Source organism: Cololabis saira, chromosome 21 (assembly GCF_033807715.1).
Source record: "Cololabis saira isolate AMF1-May2022 chromosome 21, fColSai1.1, whole genome shotgun sequence".
NCBI classification, from domain to species: domain Eukaryota; kingdom Metazoa; phylum Chordata; class Actinopteri; order Beloniformes; family Belonidae; genus Cololabis; species Cololabis saira.
Window position 1 is genome coordinate 19,463,395 of NC_084607.1, and position 18,503 is coordinate 19,481,897.

At 40.0% G+C, this 18,503-nt stretch overlaps 2 protein-coding genes across 2 annotated transcripts in view; one reads left to right on the top strand and one right to left on the bottom strand.

The window, feature by feature from the left end:
* Nucleotides 1-12,071, bottom strand: part of LOC133421803 (dynein axonemal assembly factor 5-like) — a 29,495-nt gene extending 17,424 nt beyond the window's left edge. The window contains exons 1-7 of the mRNA XM_061711572.1: nucleotides 11,529-12,071; nucleotides 10,395-10,579; nucleotides 10,050-10,174; nucleotides 9,750-9,868; nucleotides 6,204-6,436; nucleotides 5,581-5,805; nucleotides 1,091-1,234 (exon numbers count right to left, since the gene is read on the bottom strand). Coding sequence (XP_061567556.1) covers nucleotides 1,091-1,234; nucleotides 5,581-5,805; nucleotides 6,204-6,436; nucleotides 9,750-9,868; nucleotides 10,050-10,174; nucleotides 10,395-10,579; nucleotides 11,529-12,066 — 1,569 coding nt within the window. The 5' untranslated portion in view covers nucleotides 12,067-12,071. The remainder of the gene's footprint in view (nucleotides 1-1,090; nucleotides 1,235-5,580; nucleotides 5,806-6,203; nucleotides 6,437-9,749; nucleotides 9,869-10,049; nucleotides 10,175-10,394; nucleotides 10,580-11,528) is intronic.
* Nucleotides 12,072-15,049: 2,978 nt separating this feature from the next.
* prkar1b (protein kinase, cAMP-dependent, regulatory, type I, beta) overlaps nucleotides 15,050-18,503 on the top strand; it is a 60,066-nt gene continuing 56,612 nt past the window's right edge. The window contains exons 1-2 of the mRNA XM_061711941.1: nucleotides 15,050-15,180; nucleotides 16,808-16,995. Of these exons, the coding sequence (XP_061567925.1) occupies nucleotides 16,822-16,995 (174 nt within the window). The 5' untranslated portion in view covers nucleotides 15,050-15,180; nucleotides 16,808-16,821. The remainder of the gene's footprint in view (nucleotides 15,181-16,807; nucleotides 16,996-18,503) is intronic.

Below are 18,503 nucleotides of genomic sequence, written 5' to 3' on the forward strand. Positions count from 1 at the left end.
AGACACAGGAACTGTCAGAATCACATACAGAAACAAAAAGGCAGACAAACACATCAATAAAGCTGAGCAAAGAGGGAAAGGTCACAGATGAGAGACAGAATAGTAAATAATTAGTTGGCTTTTGAGGGCAGGGAAACAGAGCTTTAGGGTAAATCATAGTTCCCTTCAGAGTCCCTTAGGGATGGACAGGGATGGAGACGCTTTCTGAATCACAGCGTGGCCCTCTCTGAAGAAAGCCCGACATCATTGGGCTGTCCACTGATGGGAAAGACAGGCCCCTTTTCTGGGAAAACAAGTTCTACTTTTCCTCTGGGTCCAGCGATGCCCAAGGCTGTTCTCACCCTCCCGCTCTTTCTTAATCCATTCCTTCCCATTTCCCCCCTCGTATTGCTCCCTGTGTGAACATACACACTGATGCAGACAGACATAAACACGCTGTCACGCTGGTGGCCGGTGTGGTTTCTGCGCAGCCTATGTGCCAGTTCCTTCCCGCTCCTCTCCCTGTCATTAACCTACAACGGCGACAAGAGGTTAGATGACATGGCGACCATAGATGCCAGTGGCTTCGCTCGTCTCTGTGCCTGTTTGCTCCTTGGATTTGGAGGCTGACCACATAACAAAAAGGTCATTATGTGGGTGTGATTAGGTAACGTAACCTGAGGAGGCTTTATGAAAGCAGATTGAGATTTACTGGGGACAAAAACCTGGATAGTGAGACCATGCAACCTTCCTCATCTGTTTTTGTCTATTTCTATCTTACTTCTTTCTCCATCTTTCACCCGCCTACTTTCACCAAAGTTACACTCCGAAGGTGCAATTTTAGCTCCTGTGGCTAAGTGAGTAATTATATGCCCACTTTGAAGCAGTACACATTTTTACATTCCTCGCATAGCTCTTTCTTCATAAAACCCACTTACCTTTCTAGTAAAAAAAACAAAAGTGGAAAAAAAAAGTAAGAAGGAAGGAGTGGAATCGATGCATAAAACAGGTAAAGTAACTTGTGGGTTTTGTCTATCTGGACTAATGTGACGGCAGAGCTGCAGAAAGGATGAATCTGTAATTTTATCTTTCCACCCTTGAATTTTCTCACCTTTGCGCTGAGCTCGGGCTCAGCGGAGAGGCTCTGGATGGTGACCAGCACCTGCAGCAGCTGCAGACTGATTGCACCACAGTCTGACTCACACTGATGCAGCAGGACATCCACGCACGCCAACAACTGCTCCAAGTACAAAACCTGACAAAGAGGATGGGAGGAAATTATAAAAAAAAAAAAAAAACGAATGTTTGACCATACAGATGCAAGTAAGAGCGATCATACATGCAAGTTGCATAGTTTTGTTGGAACTTTAGCTCTGAAATACCACTCCCTAATCACTGAAACAACAATGAGGCCACTTGTGTCTATATTCATAGACTTTAGAAGTGATCAGCAAGATACAGTAACTGTGACCAAGAACTTTCTTTCCATCTCCAAGCTTCAGAGTGTCTGATTGCTGTCTCTTGTCAGCCAGTGTTGTGATGAGGTCATGTTTAGACAAAGGCTTGCAGCTCAGGCTAATTTCCATGCCATCATGGGTATCAAGACCTCTTTTCCTGTTTTCATGCGGCCTGTCATTAGGCGTTCATAGGAGGAGGGGGTTGAGAAGAGAGTTGAAGAGGCAAAGTGTGCAACTGTGTTTAAGAAAGAGAGAGAGTGTGTGCATTTCTGTGCAACGGGCTGAGAGGTAGAGTGCCCTCCAGGTGTTATCTTTGGTCTGATAGAGTATTTGGGCCATGAGGGCTATGCAAGTCACATATCCATAAATCATTACATCCTCATTCCAAACTTGTGGCTTCTCACTTAGCAGGGCTGTCACATAAGTATGGCTGTAGGGGGGGTGACCTCTTCCCAAATGTTGAGTTCCTTTTGTAATGCACACTTTGGTTATAAAATAGAAGAAAAAATAGGTATTGAGATTTTTAGAGTATTCAAAAAAATCAAAGTTGGCTTATAAAATGTGTTTAATCAATGCATGCTGGGACTACAATGACAAATGAAGATGTCATAAGCATTCCCAATCTGCCTGTGACTGAGATGTTCACTTAAACAATTGCACATAAAAGTAAAGGTTTAAATAAAATCGCAATGTCAGACACACACACAAAAAAGTACATTACATATGAACAGAGAAATACCTTTAGAACTAGACTACAGTAAGGAGGGGGGGAAAGCGGTGCGGTTTAATGACTAGGTGGACACCTGGAGCCAGGCGAGATACACCTGGTTTTATTGGAACAGGCACGCTCTAGGGGCCTCATTACACACTGTGCACGTGCATCTGTCCACCACTGGATACATGAATTACACCCACCCAACTCCTCTTTAAAGAGCCTTACCAGGCGATGGATTCCAAACCAGTGGGGAGCTCACCTCATATAGCCACTGAGGTTGCTATGGTAACCAGAAAACAAACACTGGGATATCTCGTGCACGCACATGTGTGTGTGTGTGTGTGTGACATCGAGGCCTTTGCAGTCAGGTAGAGTTTGCGCGTCTTGCCTTCTGTCATTCATTAGGTCTGATGTGTGCCCCCGGGCTACTGAGGCCATTTTTACTCCCAACAGAGCAAATTCACCGTTAGCAGACCTGCTTTTGAACGCACTTATTAATTCACAATCTTTTCTAAATTTACTCCAGTTTCAGTTTTCATGATCTCTCCATCACCATGTCAACCTTCAACACAGAATGGACAGCCTGTAATGATGGTTACTTGTTAATCCCCTGTGGATTACCCTGTCGAAAAGAAACCTTGTGTGATTCCTGAGAAAACACCCAACATAAATTACTCACGAGACACCTTTAAACCACTAGCTCCTTTTTTCCCCCTGAGGAGGATCTTGACCTCATCTATAATTTACTACCAATATTTTTAATTCTTGCTGAGCATCAGTCATTTATTTTTGCAAGCTGTCCTTTTCCTTTAAATGAAATACAGGAAAGAAAACAGGGTTGAAAGATTTTGATGGGTTACATCATGGAGAAACATCATATATCATCTAGTATTTCATCAGCTTCCCACTGTGCCTCGCAGGATCCCCCTGCCCCTGTTCACTTTAAAGATTATTTATATTTCATTTCTTTGCAGTGCATTCATTTAGTCCAAGCCAAATATCACCTCTTCTTTCTCTTTACCTTTGTGTTTGAAGTTTGATTTGAACAGAATCCTATCCAGTTAGATCAAAACATTTCTTTTCTAATTATATTTGAAAAATGTCAAAGCGAAGTTGGGCAGGAAGTGGAGTGCTCAAGAAGACATGGATGGCTGAGCCCCGGCTTAGGCACAGGGCTGTAGTTGCAGCCAATGTAAAGGTGGGATTAGGATCCATTGCACAACCCTGCAATGACAAGGTCTACAGGAGTGCACCAGTTTGCACTGGAAGAAGTGGAGACAAGTGTTGAAGATGGAAGTTACAGCAGGATGGTAGGTATACAGCAGCAGGGAGCATGGACAGGGTGGGAGGATTTAACAGACAGGACGATCTCTTGGACCGAGATCTGGCAAGCAGAACTGCAAAGAATCCAGGTGCTGAAACCGTCTCCATGGCTATGGCTAACAACAAGCCTGTCTGCCGTCAGAGGACCATCACTTTTATCAGGGCGGGGTTGCAGTCTCCAGCCAAATAACCCACAGCTGGGCTGTTTATCTTGGCGTCAGACTGGAAGCCTCAAGTCGATCTGGGGAGACGGCTCAAGTTCCTAAATCATGTTACAATAACTACCTTGAGGCCAGACGTAGTGGTGGAATCAGTCGCTGCAAAGCAGATGCTGCTGATAGAGCTCACATTTACCTGGGAGGACTGCATCAAAGAGGTGAGAGAACAGAAGCAGGTTTGAGGAATGGTCACTATGTGGGATCTACAAGCTAAATGAAAGGTTCTCCAGGTGGCTGTGGCTGCAGAGGATTGAACCGTCACCCAGTACTGTAGGGACAAAAGCCCTTGAGCCTGGTCTGGTCAGCCTGTATGATGCTGAGAGACCTGAAACAACTGATGGACTCAGGACTGAAGCTGTCCCAGCACTTCCAAGGAGGTATATTTGACAGTCATAAGTTTAATACAACAAAACAAAGATACTCAGTCTTCTGCAACTGTGTTATCATTGTCTTACAAGAAAACAAATATACATAAAACAACTACAAATTACTATTTGAAATGTGACTAATCTGGGTCAAACATTTTGCCAAATGGCATCGCACGGGTCTCCTGTGCTATTATTTATAGACTGATGATGATAGTGTCCTACTCCCTGTTATGAACTAAGTCTGTTGTTAAAGAATGTTGCAGGTGTTTTGTCTGAGTGAGCGCCTCGTGACAATGCTCTGTACTTCACCCTCGAAAACAGCGAAGCAGGAATGGCAGAGGAAAACAGATGAAGAAACAGACGAAGAGGAAACAGAGGTCTGCCTGCATCTGCGTGACAGCATTTGTCTGTGCCGTCCTGTTAATTGTCCGTCTGTTTGACCCTACCGGCCAACGACGAGGGAGGACAGAAGAAGGTCAGTTTCCCCTTCTCAATTATCACCGGCCTTGACCAGGCTGGCTTTGAATTTTGTGGATTTGTTTAATGGCATGACTCATAGTCTGGTGCTAAGAACCTACACACGGGTGTGAAAAATGAAAAAAACAAAACAAAGCTCAAATGTTGCCTGGTCTATTCTGCAGGGGGTCAGAGCAGCCATGCAGAGGTCACCTGAAATCAGTGGATTTTTGTTATTATTATCTCAGGGAGGAAATTCTTGCCAGCTACTCTGACAGTGGGTGGGATGGGGTCATGTGTATAGGTGAGTCAGTGTTTCGAATCGTTCAGAAAATAGCTCTCTGACAGACAACAACACGGGAAACAGGTTTGGTGCAGCAGTGAGGGTAATGCAAGGAAGAGTCTGCTCTGGACCTGGTGGGATTTTTCCACTGGCTGACTTATTTACAGAGAAACTGTAAAAGGTATTTTAATAATTCTGTCTGCTATATTAAAAAAAAGAAAAGAAAAAAAGGGGTGGGTTGGGGGTTGGGGGTTGGGGGTTGGGGGGTTGGTGCAAGGGCATAGGAGCACATTTTGAAGTTGTGTACAAGCAAAAATGGTTTGACCAAAGGCTTGAAATATTAGATTAGAAAAACACCATGTGGACTGCCATTTAAGCAGAGTTGGCATTTTGGAGAATTACTCAACTGTGAACCCACTGAACTCCCCATGTACAGTGGTACTATTGAAGAGGCTTCAGCTAAAGCCCTTTTAAGATATGAGGCGTCTCACCATGAAACATATATTTCTATAAAGGAAAAATTAGGGAAGACAATTTACTGGATGACTGCTGTGTTATTAATGCCATCCAAGATGCACAGAGAGTATAAATGACTTTCTATGTTTGTGACACAGCCAAGATCACCTTAAAACACTTAAAGTGAAACCGTTGTCAGCAGTAGGAGGATGTGTTTGTCATCGGTGTGAATGAGTTGAATAAACTTACTGGAAGAACAGTATTTCTCAGGAACACAGTTTCAAAACAAGCCAATCATATACAAAACCAAGCTTTTTCTGCTAACCTGCTGATATTCCTGGAAGACACTTGGCTGGACGAGAGTATTGGCAATTTGCCAAAGATGTGGTTTTAGTAGCGGTTTGGAGCAGCCTCCCAGCGCCGCGGCCAGAACCATTAAGGGCACCCAGGGCTGAGAGGAAGAGTACGGACTCGACACATGTTCCAGCTGGAGCTTGAGGAAGACAGGTGGTGGTACAAACGTCCCTATCAGTTTAGCAGCTGCCAGACACTGTGGTGGGTGCAGACAGGAAGAAAGAGAGAAAAAAAAAGTAACATGGATGAGTGTAAAGGAAAATGAGGACAGGAAACCTTCTATAAATTTGCCACACATCACAGATCAATCCTCCTCTGTAAACAGGTGTATCCCATGTCCTTGAGCCAGGATGGTCCAGACTAAATTGAGGACAGATGATAGACTTATGCTGACGTGAAAAAAAAAAAAATGGACAAAACAGATGTGTCCTGAAATCCCTCAATCTAACTTCAATCTCACATAACAGATTTATTCTATGGTGCCTGAGTAGAAGTGCAGAAAAGCTTAAGTGGCATATAGGATTCATAAAAATAAAACTATGCAGTGAAGAACATCTGGCTCACATGACAGACGGTTTTATGGGAGGGACTTACATTATTGACTACGTCCTTCTCTGTGTCGGTACAGCCCCGGTAGAGGGTGGCGAGCAGAGGCTGCAGGTGCTGCGTGCTGTGGTCTTCGGCATGTAGCAGCAGTACAGGGAGAAGCTGGGAGGTCCTGACCCGCGTCTGCACCAGCCAGTCCGTTACATCGTGGGTGATAGCTGGTATCAGCCTCCCCAGGTTTCTCTCTACTAACTCTCTGCAGCCCAGCCCTGGACGCTCAACTGGAGCACAAACACATATTTTTTTAAGTCATGGCAGCTCAAACTGCAAAATCTGTGCAGATTATATACTGACACTAGGGATGGGCGGTATGGACTAAAAAATGTATCACGATAATTTCTGGCATTTATCCCAATAACGATAAAAAAAATACCAATACAAAAACGTCATCAATGGGAATTTATCCTTCTTTCTTTCTTTCTTTTAGGCTCCTTTCTTTCTTTTGGGCTCCTTTCTTTCTTTCTTTCTTTCTTTCTTTCTTTCTTTCTTTTAGGCCCCTTTCTCTCTTTCTTTCTTTCTTTTAGGCTCCTTTCTTTCTTTCTCTCTTTCTCTTAGGCTCCTTTCTTTCTTTCTCTCTTTCTTTCTTTCTCTCTTTCTTTTAGGCTCCTTTCTTTCTTTCTCTCTTTCTTTTAGGCTCCTTTCTTTCTTTCTCTCTTTCTTTTAGGCTCCTTCCTTCCTTCCTTCCTTCCTTCCTTCCTTCCTTCCTTCCTTCCTTCCTTCCTTCCTTCCTTCCTTCCTTCCTTCCTTCCTTCCTTCCTTCCTTCCTTCCTTCCTTCCTTCCTTCCTTCCTTCCTTCCTTCCTTCCTTCCTTCCTTCCTTCCTTCCTTCCTTCCTTCCTTCCTTCCTTCCTTCCTTCCTTCCTTCCTTCCTTCCTTCCTTCCTTCCTTCCTTCCTTCCTTCCTTCCTTCCTTCCTTCCTTCCTTCCTTCCTTCCTTCCTTCCTTCCTTCCTTCCTTCCTTCCTTCCTTCCTTCCTTCCTTCCTTCCTTCCTTCCTTCCTTCCTTCCTTCCTTCCTTCCTTCCTTCCTTCCTTCCTTCCTTCCTTCCTTCCTTCCGCGTGGATTTAACGCAGAACCATTAATCAGTTTTACACAAAAACGTCATCCACGGGAATTTATTGTTTTTACCGCGAGATGATACATTCTTATCGTGGGGAATTTTTTTGACGGTATATCGTGAACGGTAAAATATCACCCATTCCTGACTGACACGAACCTTTATTGTAATAAAGTTCCTGAAAGCTTGAAAGAGAAAATTACTAGAACAATAAATACCTCTACAACTCACATAATCTAATGCCAACTGCATGGGCTCCAGTTTATCACATTTTCTGCACATAACCTTTTATGATTGACTTTAAGCAGCAAGGGACTTGTAAGATCTACTAAAACTAAATAGCTTAAATACTACATTTGAATTTTTCATCAATCTTTCTGTCAATCATCCTTTCTCTGTCTCTGCTACCAGTGTATTCTGCTTCTCCTAGAAACACAATGATGAGGAAGGGAACAAGGACAGAAGGGATAAATCAACAAGCAAACCACGACAGGCCCAAACAAGACAATCTCTGGTCGACTTTCACTGTCTTGTAGTGACCTCCTCACACTGGGAGGACTGGTAGATTTATGATGCCGCAAGCGAGAGAGAGAAAGAGAGACAAAAAGAGACCCTTTCCTTCTCTTCCCTTTCCACTTCTCTCCCGTCTGCAGACAGACCCTGTTTTTGTCCATGAGGTGACATGCATAGCCGTGGAACTTTTAAAAGGAGTTTTAATCAGAAGCAGAGCCATCAGGAACCAAACTCCACTCAACCTGGCCCTTAAATTGTGGTGTTCATATTTATAATCGTTCCTACCCTTTAGACAGAGGCTTATCTTTTCAAATTAATATCTGTACGGACAATGAAGCTGTCATGGAGATCAATAATCTATAGTGTATTATAGCCAGTGACAAGTGTAATAAAAAGATAATATTTTATGTAAAATGTGATTATTTGGGCTTGATTCTGACAGCCAGATAAGCTTTGTGAATGCCAATGTCGTACATCAATCTGGTACTTTAAAAGTACTCATTTAGAAACTAGATTTTTTTTATAGTGCAGAAAAAAGCAACCCAAATAAATAATTAGCATTTCATTATTTTCCCAAACATAGTATGCAGTTTTAATTTTATTTTTTTAGAAATGAACGTATACCCTTGTTCTATTCTAATATCAGAGCTTAATAAGAAACAAAATCCTCTGGTCTTTACCGGGTCTTAAAATCTGTTAAATACAAAAACAACAACGAATAAAATGTTACAGTGGTATCATTTAGCTAATGAAAACTAAACCAAATGTTTTCTCATCATGATCTGATCTTGAGCAGGGTGAACTTGCTGAGATGTTCATTCCAGATCATATTGGCAGCTGTCTTAAATGTTTTCTGCTCGGGAATAGTCTTTCTTACTAAATAATTATGTTTTTCAAATTATGGATGTGACCTTAAAACCCTTGCAGGCTGATGCACTGCAAATGTCTTTCCTCCTGGACATTGGGTAAACACACCTGAACGCTCCAGAACAAAAAGGTTACTTCTGGTTGGTTGTAGTTTCATGGATATCACCGTCAGGATTAAGGATTGGGGCATGTTTGGACTGGGACATCACATTCTCACTGTGCAGTACGTTTGTAGTTTTAGTCGATAAAATGGATTTAAGTGCCTCTACTACTGCATAATGCTCAGGTAGAAAATGGTTGTAAACAAATGAAGAAAGCATTTTGCTAAGCATTATTCTTGGAGTGAGAAAGAGCATCAGTTGCAGAAGAGCTGAATTAAGAGAAGCGTTTCCATTATAACACCAGAACAGTAGATTTGAGACATACAACATTATTTTTGGACACAATCCTTGGCTGGGCTGCTGTGGCTCAGAAGGTGGGGCTAATCTGCTAATTAGAGGGTGGATGGTTCAAACCCTGGCCTCTACATTTTGAAAAGTCCTATAGCACTACATTACACAACATAGCTGTGTGGCTGGTACATACCTTTAGGTATGATTGAAAAAACTAAAGTGAATGAATGGGTGAATGGGTAGCATATTCTAAGAGGCTTTGAAGCCTGGAAAGGGCTAAACAGTGCGAGAAAAATGCTGAAAAAAAAGGTGCTGTATACATGTCTCGATAAATGGGAGGCATTTACTTATAGTGTAAAAGTGGTCAACAAGATAAAAAAAACTAACAAAAGAAAACCACTGAATAAATGCAGCCATTCCCTTATTGTCAGCTGTTGCCTCGCGGATCTCAGCTTATATATATTGTAGCTTAGAATTGCCCGTTACAAACACACACTGAAGCATTTCTAATCACATGATGGATACTTTTATTACTTATCTGAAGGAGCTCGCATATATAGTGTAGATGCATCTTTCAGCTCATACTGCAAAATATGCACCAATACTCTAGACTAATAAGAACTTAAATTTGTGTATTTTTGTTGTGTTTCTGTAACTTTTAGTGAAAACATAAAAAAGTGGGAGGAAACATCTTTTGCAGTGACTGACCTCCTGGAGGGTAGTGCTGAGGTGGGGTGAGAAGAAAGTCCATCTTGTCCTTGATGTCATCTTCATTCTCCATCTCCCACTGCTTTCCTACCTGCTTCCATAAATCAGTTGCTAGAAGTCTGTCGGGGAGCAAAACATATATTATGAATACACTGTATCCCAAATATAGATCAAAGAGATTTATGTTGTTTCATTTTAACATTAAACTCCACTATGACATAAATATTATTTAAATAATCTTTTTTATGGAACAATAGCTGTCATAGAGTAAAAGGTTATTAAGAAATTGTCCATATTAACCTTATTTCTGGGATCTCATCAGTGACGTTACTCAGCAGGAGTGGAATAAGTTTGTGGAAATATGAGTATCGGTCTCTCATGTGCAACAGCCAGTCACCAACAACTGTAGTTATGGCTTTTCTCACCTATCCCAAACAGGTAAATGATAAAAAATTAATTAATAAAACAATTTGATCATTTGTAATAAAGTCCAGAGCTAAAATATTAATGTGACAGAAATAAAGCGCTGGGTTTTTTTTTTTTGTTTTTTTTTTTACAAGAAGCAAAGATCTCTATAAAATAAGAAATAAAGAACATAAAAAAACACAAGAAACTCCAGAACAATATTAATTATGCAAACTAAACCTGTGGCGAGTCATCAAAAAGTCTTTGTGCCAGGTGTGAGAGTACATCATCCACATTTTTTCCACTGCCATGCTGAATGACTGCTCCGGTGGCTTCGATGACCGACACTCGCACCCTGGAGTGCTGATGAGCTATTGTCAGCATCAGAGGTTTGACAAGGCTCTCGGCTTGCATGTGAAAGTGTTCTGAGACAGAAATAAAAATACATTTTAATCAAAATTGGGAGCTTTTACTTTAAATTCCAGTTTATGTGGTTTTAATTAATGTACCTCTTTTGAATGCAAATAACCAATCATTTTATGGTTAAGCATTTCTATTAGTTATAACATAGTTGTAATACACTGATACAAATATTGTGCTTGATCTACTTAAAAAAAATAAGTAAACTTTTTGCATGAGATTATTATGTAGATCAAGAAAGACTAGTCTTTGTATAAACTACTTAATGTTTTGTATGTAAATGTAATGTAATGTAATAATACAAGTACAGTCAACTTAATTGTGTTAAGTTTACTTTATTTATCAAAATTACGTTGACTTTATTTACCAAAATTTAAGTTGACTTTACTTGCAAATTAATTTTGTACATACTAAAAATTAAGTAGTTTATACAAAGACTTTCTTGATCTACATAAAAATCTCATGTGAAAAGTAGATGTAGATCAAGCAAGATATTTTTTACTGTGGTGTTCCACTAAACAAATAAAGCATGTTTCATCTAAATGTTGGTCAATCTGCCCAATATATTAAAATAGTTAAAGGAAAGGTAACAACAAGATCATTGCTTGTTGTTTGTGTGTAAATGAAAAGATTGTCTGGGGTTACATAAATACTGCTCGTTAAGGAAAAAATGCACAATGTCTTGTTTTTTGAACAAATGCAATGTTCAAAACTAGATGTATTCATGTAAAGCAACACACTTATTTTTTAATTGTTAATATCACAGATTTAAATATGTTATATTTACATGCGCTTAGATTTATTTTTTTCAGTGTACTATGTGTTTGTTTATTTCAATAATAATTTTTCGGTGCAAGATGAGTTTGGGGTCATTAGCCTTTTGCACTCTTACACAAGGTTTTAAATGAAGAGACCTGTTGGCATGGCAACTGGTGCTCAGGAAAGTCTACCGACCTGGCACGGACTTCGCAAAGTTCACGGTGCATTTGCAACTTTCTCTTTTAACATCCGGAAAAGGGTCGACGATAGTTCTCTGTAGTATGTTGACCATCTCGTTGAGATAGGGAGCTAAACGCTTCCCGCACAGCTCCACTGTCAGAGTCAGCATCTCTACGGCCGACAGCCGAAGTTCCTCCGCTGACTCCAGGATCTCTTTCTCCCCAAAACGCTGAGCTAGACACGGCATTAGATAAGGCAGCGACTCCTCCGGCGTGGGGACACATCGAATAAACTCTGTTATAATCGCAATCGTGGTCTCTCTGCATCTTTCCATTCGATCTGACAGGCATTTGAGGAGAGGCTTGAGAAGGGCAGAAAATACTTCCTGTAAGACGCTGCTGGAAAGTTCTTTATCGACCGTTTCTTTCTTTATCATCTCAAGTGCCCTCTTCCTCGTCGCCTTGTTGTCCTCGTTTAGACAATTTAAATGTCTGGCGAGTCCTCTCAAAACCTCAGAAGCAGCGTGCTCATCCGCAGTTGCGTTCGCTGCCATCTTGACCGTCGTTATGGTAACCGGCAGCTGAACGACAAAACAAAAGACTGCTTTACGATAGCGTGGATTCAAAATATCAAAACTTTATTCACATTGACAAGCTCAAACCAGACTTTGTAATCATGCAGTCTGAGTTGGTTAATATAATACATCCATGGTTGTTATGTATGGAGGATTTTTTTGTGCCAAAATTAAATAAATAAATACATCATTAATTAATTAAATTGTGAATGAAATATATCATTAATTAATTAAATGTGTCATTAATTAATTAAAATTAGAATGAAATATGTCATTAATTAATTAAAATACAATTCATTTTAAGTAAAAATATATATTTATTGTTTCAGCATTTAATTAATTAATGACACATTTGATTAATGATTTTGTGTTGCGTGAGAATCATGAAATGTAAAACTGCATTTATTAATTAATGACACATTTAATTAATTAATGATATATTTCATTCCCATTTTAATTAATTAATTATGTATTTATTTATTTAATTTTGGCACAAAAAATCCTCCATAGGTTGTACCCTGACTTCAGAGATATATATTTCAGCTATGCAGTTGGCTCTTTTTTGTTTGCACCGATAACAGAAGAAAAAAAGAAACCAAGGTACCCGTTATTCAAAATCACATAAAATTTTGACTTAGTAACTCAAACATTTGTTTTAGAAAAGAAGACTGAAAAAATTCTCAAAAAAAGTTATTGCTCAATTATCATTATTATACATAAATGCACGGTATATTACATAAATGCATGCTGACATTAAGGTACTGCCTTATTTCTTTTATAAAACTTTTCTGCAATATTTTAGAGGTAATATTTACAATAATGTGTATAATTATTCAGTGTTGTTTATGCTTATAATCTAATTTTAGATATTGTGAGCTCCATTATTAGCTGAATTCTTACCTTTTCTAATGAAATTACCTCAATTGCATCATGCCGTCTGCCAGGAATAATTTATGACCCACACATGTTGGGTACATTTTAAAGCGGCTATTTCGAAGGTGGCTCGTCAAATATTATTACATTTTATATTATGCAATTCTCAATAAACAAATCATCGACGGTTTTAATGCACGTATTTAAGGTTAATTGAGACGGACTAGCCAAAACGGTTTGTCAAGTTATAGTCCATGGGCCAGACCAGATATCAGTACCACTCAAGGTGACAAAACTTGCTTATAATTTTGAAAATATCCATGTCTGTAGAAAATATTTTGGTATGATAACCCTTCCTGAGTGGCAGCTGTATCATAGTTATCAGCTCATCACCCCCTTGAGAAAATTACATTTTAGATGCTGGTGCATATCCTGGTTTAGACTCATGTACAGGATATCTGTCAATGTTTCACAATATTGTCTTGGTATCATTTTAAAGGGGACCTTTTAAGCATTCATTCAAGCTAAGATGTGAATCTTTCTGACCAACATAGAGGTCACTGCAGCTCTTTAAACTACAAACAACACACATTTTTACACAATGTTCGCCTAAATGATATATGTGGCAGGGTGGAGGTGCAGCCACTCAGGTTGATTAGGGCACAGGTGTTCCCAATCAACCTCTCCACCCTGCCTGCCTTCATAAGGCGTGGCTGCACAGCAGCAAGAGGTCTCCCTGTGAGTCGTCTGTGAAGGTGTTGGTGCATGTGTGAGAGCTTCTGGTGAATAAAGTTTGTGCACTAAAACCCCGTTTCCTCTGTCCTGTCGGTCGGGCCCCCGTAGCACTCGCCCTTCTATAATATACTATCTTTTAGCCCTGTGCATATCCTGTACATGAGTCTAAACCAGGATATGCACCAGCATCTAAAGTGTAATTTTCTGACGGGGGTGGGTAACTTCATGAGCTGATAACTATGATACAGCTGCCACTCAGGAAGGGTTATCATGCCAAAATATCATCTATAGACATGGATCTTTTCAAAAAGTAACTTTTGTCACCTTGATTTGTATTACTGACAAGTGAAATTTGGGGTTCTGGCCCATGGACTATTAGGCTGAATGAGATCAAGTTAATAAGTGTCAGTTACAACAGTGGTCCTCAACCTTTTTTCAGTGATGTACCCCCTGTGAAATATTTTTTCCGCCAAGTACCCCCTTACCAGCGCAAAGCACTTTTGGTTGTAAAAAAAAAGACCTAAAACAGAGCACTGTGCCATCAGTAACTGATTTATTAAACATAAAAATATTGCTGCTATGCTTCAACCACGACTCCATCGTTGGTCCAAGTGATTGACAGGTGAAGCCGGGTGGCATTTGACAGCTTAGGTGGAACCATCCTGATGTGGGGGATACTGTGCGGTTTTAGGATAATAAGTTGAATAGCCTACTCCTGAAGATAAAATTCATTTTATGAATTTAGACTTATATTTTCCTCAATTATTTATGAAATATTTATTTTTAAAGGATTTTTGCATGGATGCTACTTTTTAAATATATGTATATTTTAAAATCTCACGTACCCCCAGGGGTACGCGTACCCCCATTTGAGAACCACTGGGTTATCATGCCAAAATATCATCTATAGACATGGATCTTTTCAAAAAGTACGTTTTGCCACCTTGAGTGGTACTGACAAGTGAAATTTTGGGCTCTGGCCCATGGACTATTAGGCTGAATGAGATCAAGTTAATAAGTGTCAGTTACAAGATGTCATTTCACGACATAATCGATTCTCAGTTCCTTTTAAATTTTATTTTATTCTCATTGGATGCAAACTTAAAAAAAATGAATGAATGTTACCTTTAAGAATTTTTTTTTTCATTTCCATTTTTTTTTTAAACTTGCAAATAGGTTGCCGCTGGCCTCGAGAGAGCGGCGCTGCGGAGGAGAGACTGAAGCCTGATTTATGGTTCCGCGTTAAATCGACGCAGTACGGTGCGCGTCGGCGCGTACCCTACGGCGTAGGCTCTGCGTTGGTGTAACGCGGAACCATAAATCAGTACTGACAGGTTGACGTCATCGTGTCTGACGCAGAGAGAGGCAGAGCAGCAGCAGCAGCAGCAGCAGCAGCATCCAGCTAACCAGCACAAACTCATCATTCTCCCTCTTCTCCCTCCACCAGCGAGGTGTTTTCTCTCTGAGCATCCTCCGCAATTAACGGTAGGGACCCCAGCGAGAGCAACCACTAAAACCGTGCTTTACAAAATAGCCGTGTAGTCAGGCTCCTGGTGGCGTTTATGATTGTGACAGTCGCAGTAATTACCCATTCGTTGTGGTTTGGTTGTCATTGTAAGGTTAGCAACAGCTAGCTACGTTAGCGTCCTTTTGAATGCAGATGAACAGGTGTTCAGTTTTATTACAGGCACCTGCTTTTCTTTTAACCAAAATGGTCCTGTGTGGAAACTGCTGCAGTATGGTTGTGAAAAGATTACCATGGGTACACTTTATTCCCAAAGTCATAGTTGGCTTTGATTTATAATGCAGTATTAACCATGTTGGAAATGTGATTTTCTCTTTAAGGAAGTGAATCAAGGTTGTCAACTCTGCTGCTTCCTGGCTTGCACAGAAATATACTGCTACAACATGTTATTTACACACACTGGTATATCTACTGGTGTATCTATCTGCTAAATAATTTGTTTATCAAATACAAGTGCCATCTGTAAGTATGATTGTTTAGTTATCTAAAGGAATAGGAAAATCAAACAAGCAACAAAACAAACAGTGCTCGGAGCACATATGTTGTTAGTCTCAAGTTGTATGTTAATACATTATTTAAAGGAGCTGTATGTAAGAGCAATAATAAAACGAATCATAAAATGACCCCGATATGTCAACAGACATTTAAAAATCATGTTCATTTCAAATACTTATGTCACTGACAACAGCACTCAAGCCAGGATATTCCAGTTTAAAAAGAGTTGCAGCCCTCAACTGATGTTTATGTTGTCATTTTTTGTTTTGGCCTGAAGCTCCACCTATCTCCCAATCACCAAGTCAGTATTGTTTCTGAAGCTCCACCCTCCACCTATCTCCCAATCACCAAGTCAGTATTGTTTCGGCATCCGGGTTGCCAGCTCGGCTCTTATTATCGCAGCCATGGCAGCCTACGTTCCTGCTGCATTCTGCAGCCTACCTGGCAACCTCTGGTCGGGGGGAGGAGGGGGAGGGTACACGCCGCTCAACAATATTTTGAAAGTGACTGCAGTACCAGTCACGGCCATTTCTTACAGACGGCTCCTTTAACATTAAGACATGTACTCTTTTTTTTCATATAATTGTTTATATGTACCTAAAAGCAAAGTTTATGTTAAGATTTCAGTGCACGATTTTATGTGTGAACATAAATTTCACCAGTCATTAGAGATGCATTAAAATCTTACATTTTACAAATCCACTTTGTGTCCCAGGTTTTGTTGTAATTTTGCTTAACACAACTTGAGTAGTAACGGCTACTAGTTGTCAGACACACATCTGCAACAGTTTCTAAAGTCATAAGGGATTATTAAGGGGATATTGCCAACGGACAGCAGCTCACCTAAACAGGTTTCAGAACAAACAGCTTTTGAAATACTATTACCTCTTTCTCATTCCCATCCATCCCTCCTTTTTTCTACCATATCTTAATTTGTATCATGCTTTATGAGCTTACCATTTTGCTCCTCCCATCACTGATTCTGTTCTCCTCGACAGTCCGTTCCTTGACTACTCCGTTTTTACTCCCATTTCTGTTTTGCTTTCCCTCCCCTCCACTCATGGTCCTGCCTCTTTTCTCTCATTGCCACAGAGATAAAAGATAAGATGGCCACCTCCTCCTCCACTTTGGAAGAAGATGAGAGTTTAAAGAGCTGCGAAATTTTTGTGCAGAAGCACAACATTCAGCAGATCCTCAAAGAGTGCATTGTGAACCTCTGCATCGCTAAGCCTGAGCGTCCTATGAAGTTCCTGCGGGAGCATTTTGAAAAGCTGGAGAAGGTTGGTGGTAATAAAGTTCACTTTGAGCGTCTGTTTGCAATGTGGGGCTCTCTGTAGATTTAGTTTATATATTGTGAGTGTAAGTTGTTAATTACCATGTGTTTTTTTTTAACCTGAACAGGATTTGTGATGTTCATTTTTCTTGCAGTGTTTGCCAGCATTAAGTAGTGCTTCTACTGTATAAATCATAGTTTTCAAATGAAAAGAATTAACTGTTTATCAAAGTAATAGTTACTTTTTTGCATTTTGATACTCATCTGACTTTAGAGAAACTATATTGCATGGAAAGCAACATTATTTCATTATTTACATTGCTCCATTTCGACTGAAGTTTGCTTTACTGTATTAGAAACAAAGAACACCCCAGCCAACCACTGTATGAGGAAAAACAGTCTAACCCTATTATAAGAGAACTTTCATTTTGCATCGTACAATAGGAAAAGTCCATTAGGGAATTTGAGAAGAACACCAATAAAAGGCCAGTGTCCTGCTTGCTGACTCAAGAGAGGAGCCTTTTTGTATCTGCTCTTCTGTCCGTCGCTCTGGTAGAGAGTCGAAGACAAGGACACAGTCATAAAAAATAACAACTATATGTGAAAGATGGCCTTTTAGAACACAAAGAACAGAAAAAAACAAACTAACAAGTGGAAAATAAAGAATGGTAACCCAGGCAAGGTTCAGTGTGCTCAGTGTTCAAGTTTCTGTTTACATGGTTCTTTCAGTTGGTATGCTTGTTCATATTGGTGGCACAAAAATAACGGGATGGTTATTATCAAAAAGTTGATACTTTAATTCTTCCTGTCTCTGTAGAGAGTCTATTAATTTATATATACGCTGGTTGATATATATGGGGACAATATACTAATTTAAGTTGAACATTTAGAGCAGTTGTCAGTAGCAAGCACTCATAAAGTATTGGAGGACATACAAATATGTATTACCCAAAAATGTGGTCTGAAGGTCTTCCAGTGGATGATTTTATGAAAACACTTTGGCTTTGATCAAGCAGAGACCCAGTTGGCGAGGCGGTTAATGAGGGGATCATGAGATTTGTTTCTGTAAACAATGGGCTCTACTTTTCACCACTGGTAAAAATAGGTCATCAAGGTGTATGAGTTGACACTGCGGGATGTCGACGGTGCCTCGGAGCAGAGTTTAGGATAGGAAAGAAATCACCAACAAAAGAAGTTATTGTGAAGAGCGATCAGATGTAGAAGAGTGGAAATTCACTATTAATGTCTGGAGGGGTTTGGAGGGGCAGTGTGTGTACTGTCATGGGAAAGTCATCTGATTTGAGCCGTTCTTAAAATATTTGTATTTATTTTTTCCTCGAAAAATAAAATACTTAGTCAAATAAATGATATATATGTATTATTATGCTTAACTAAGTTTAAGCCTAAGATTAAGGACTGAGTGTACAGAGGAGGCATGGCCAAGCTTTTTATTGTATGTGTTTGCATGTCCTGCAGAATAGTCTGTGAGATTCATTGTCAAAATAAGCAGCCAGT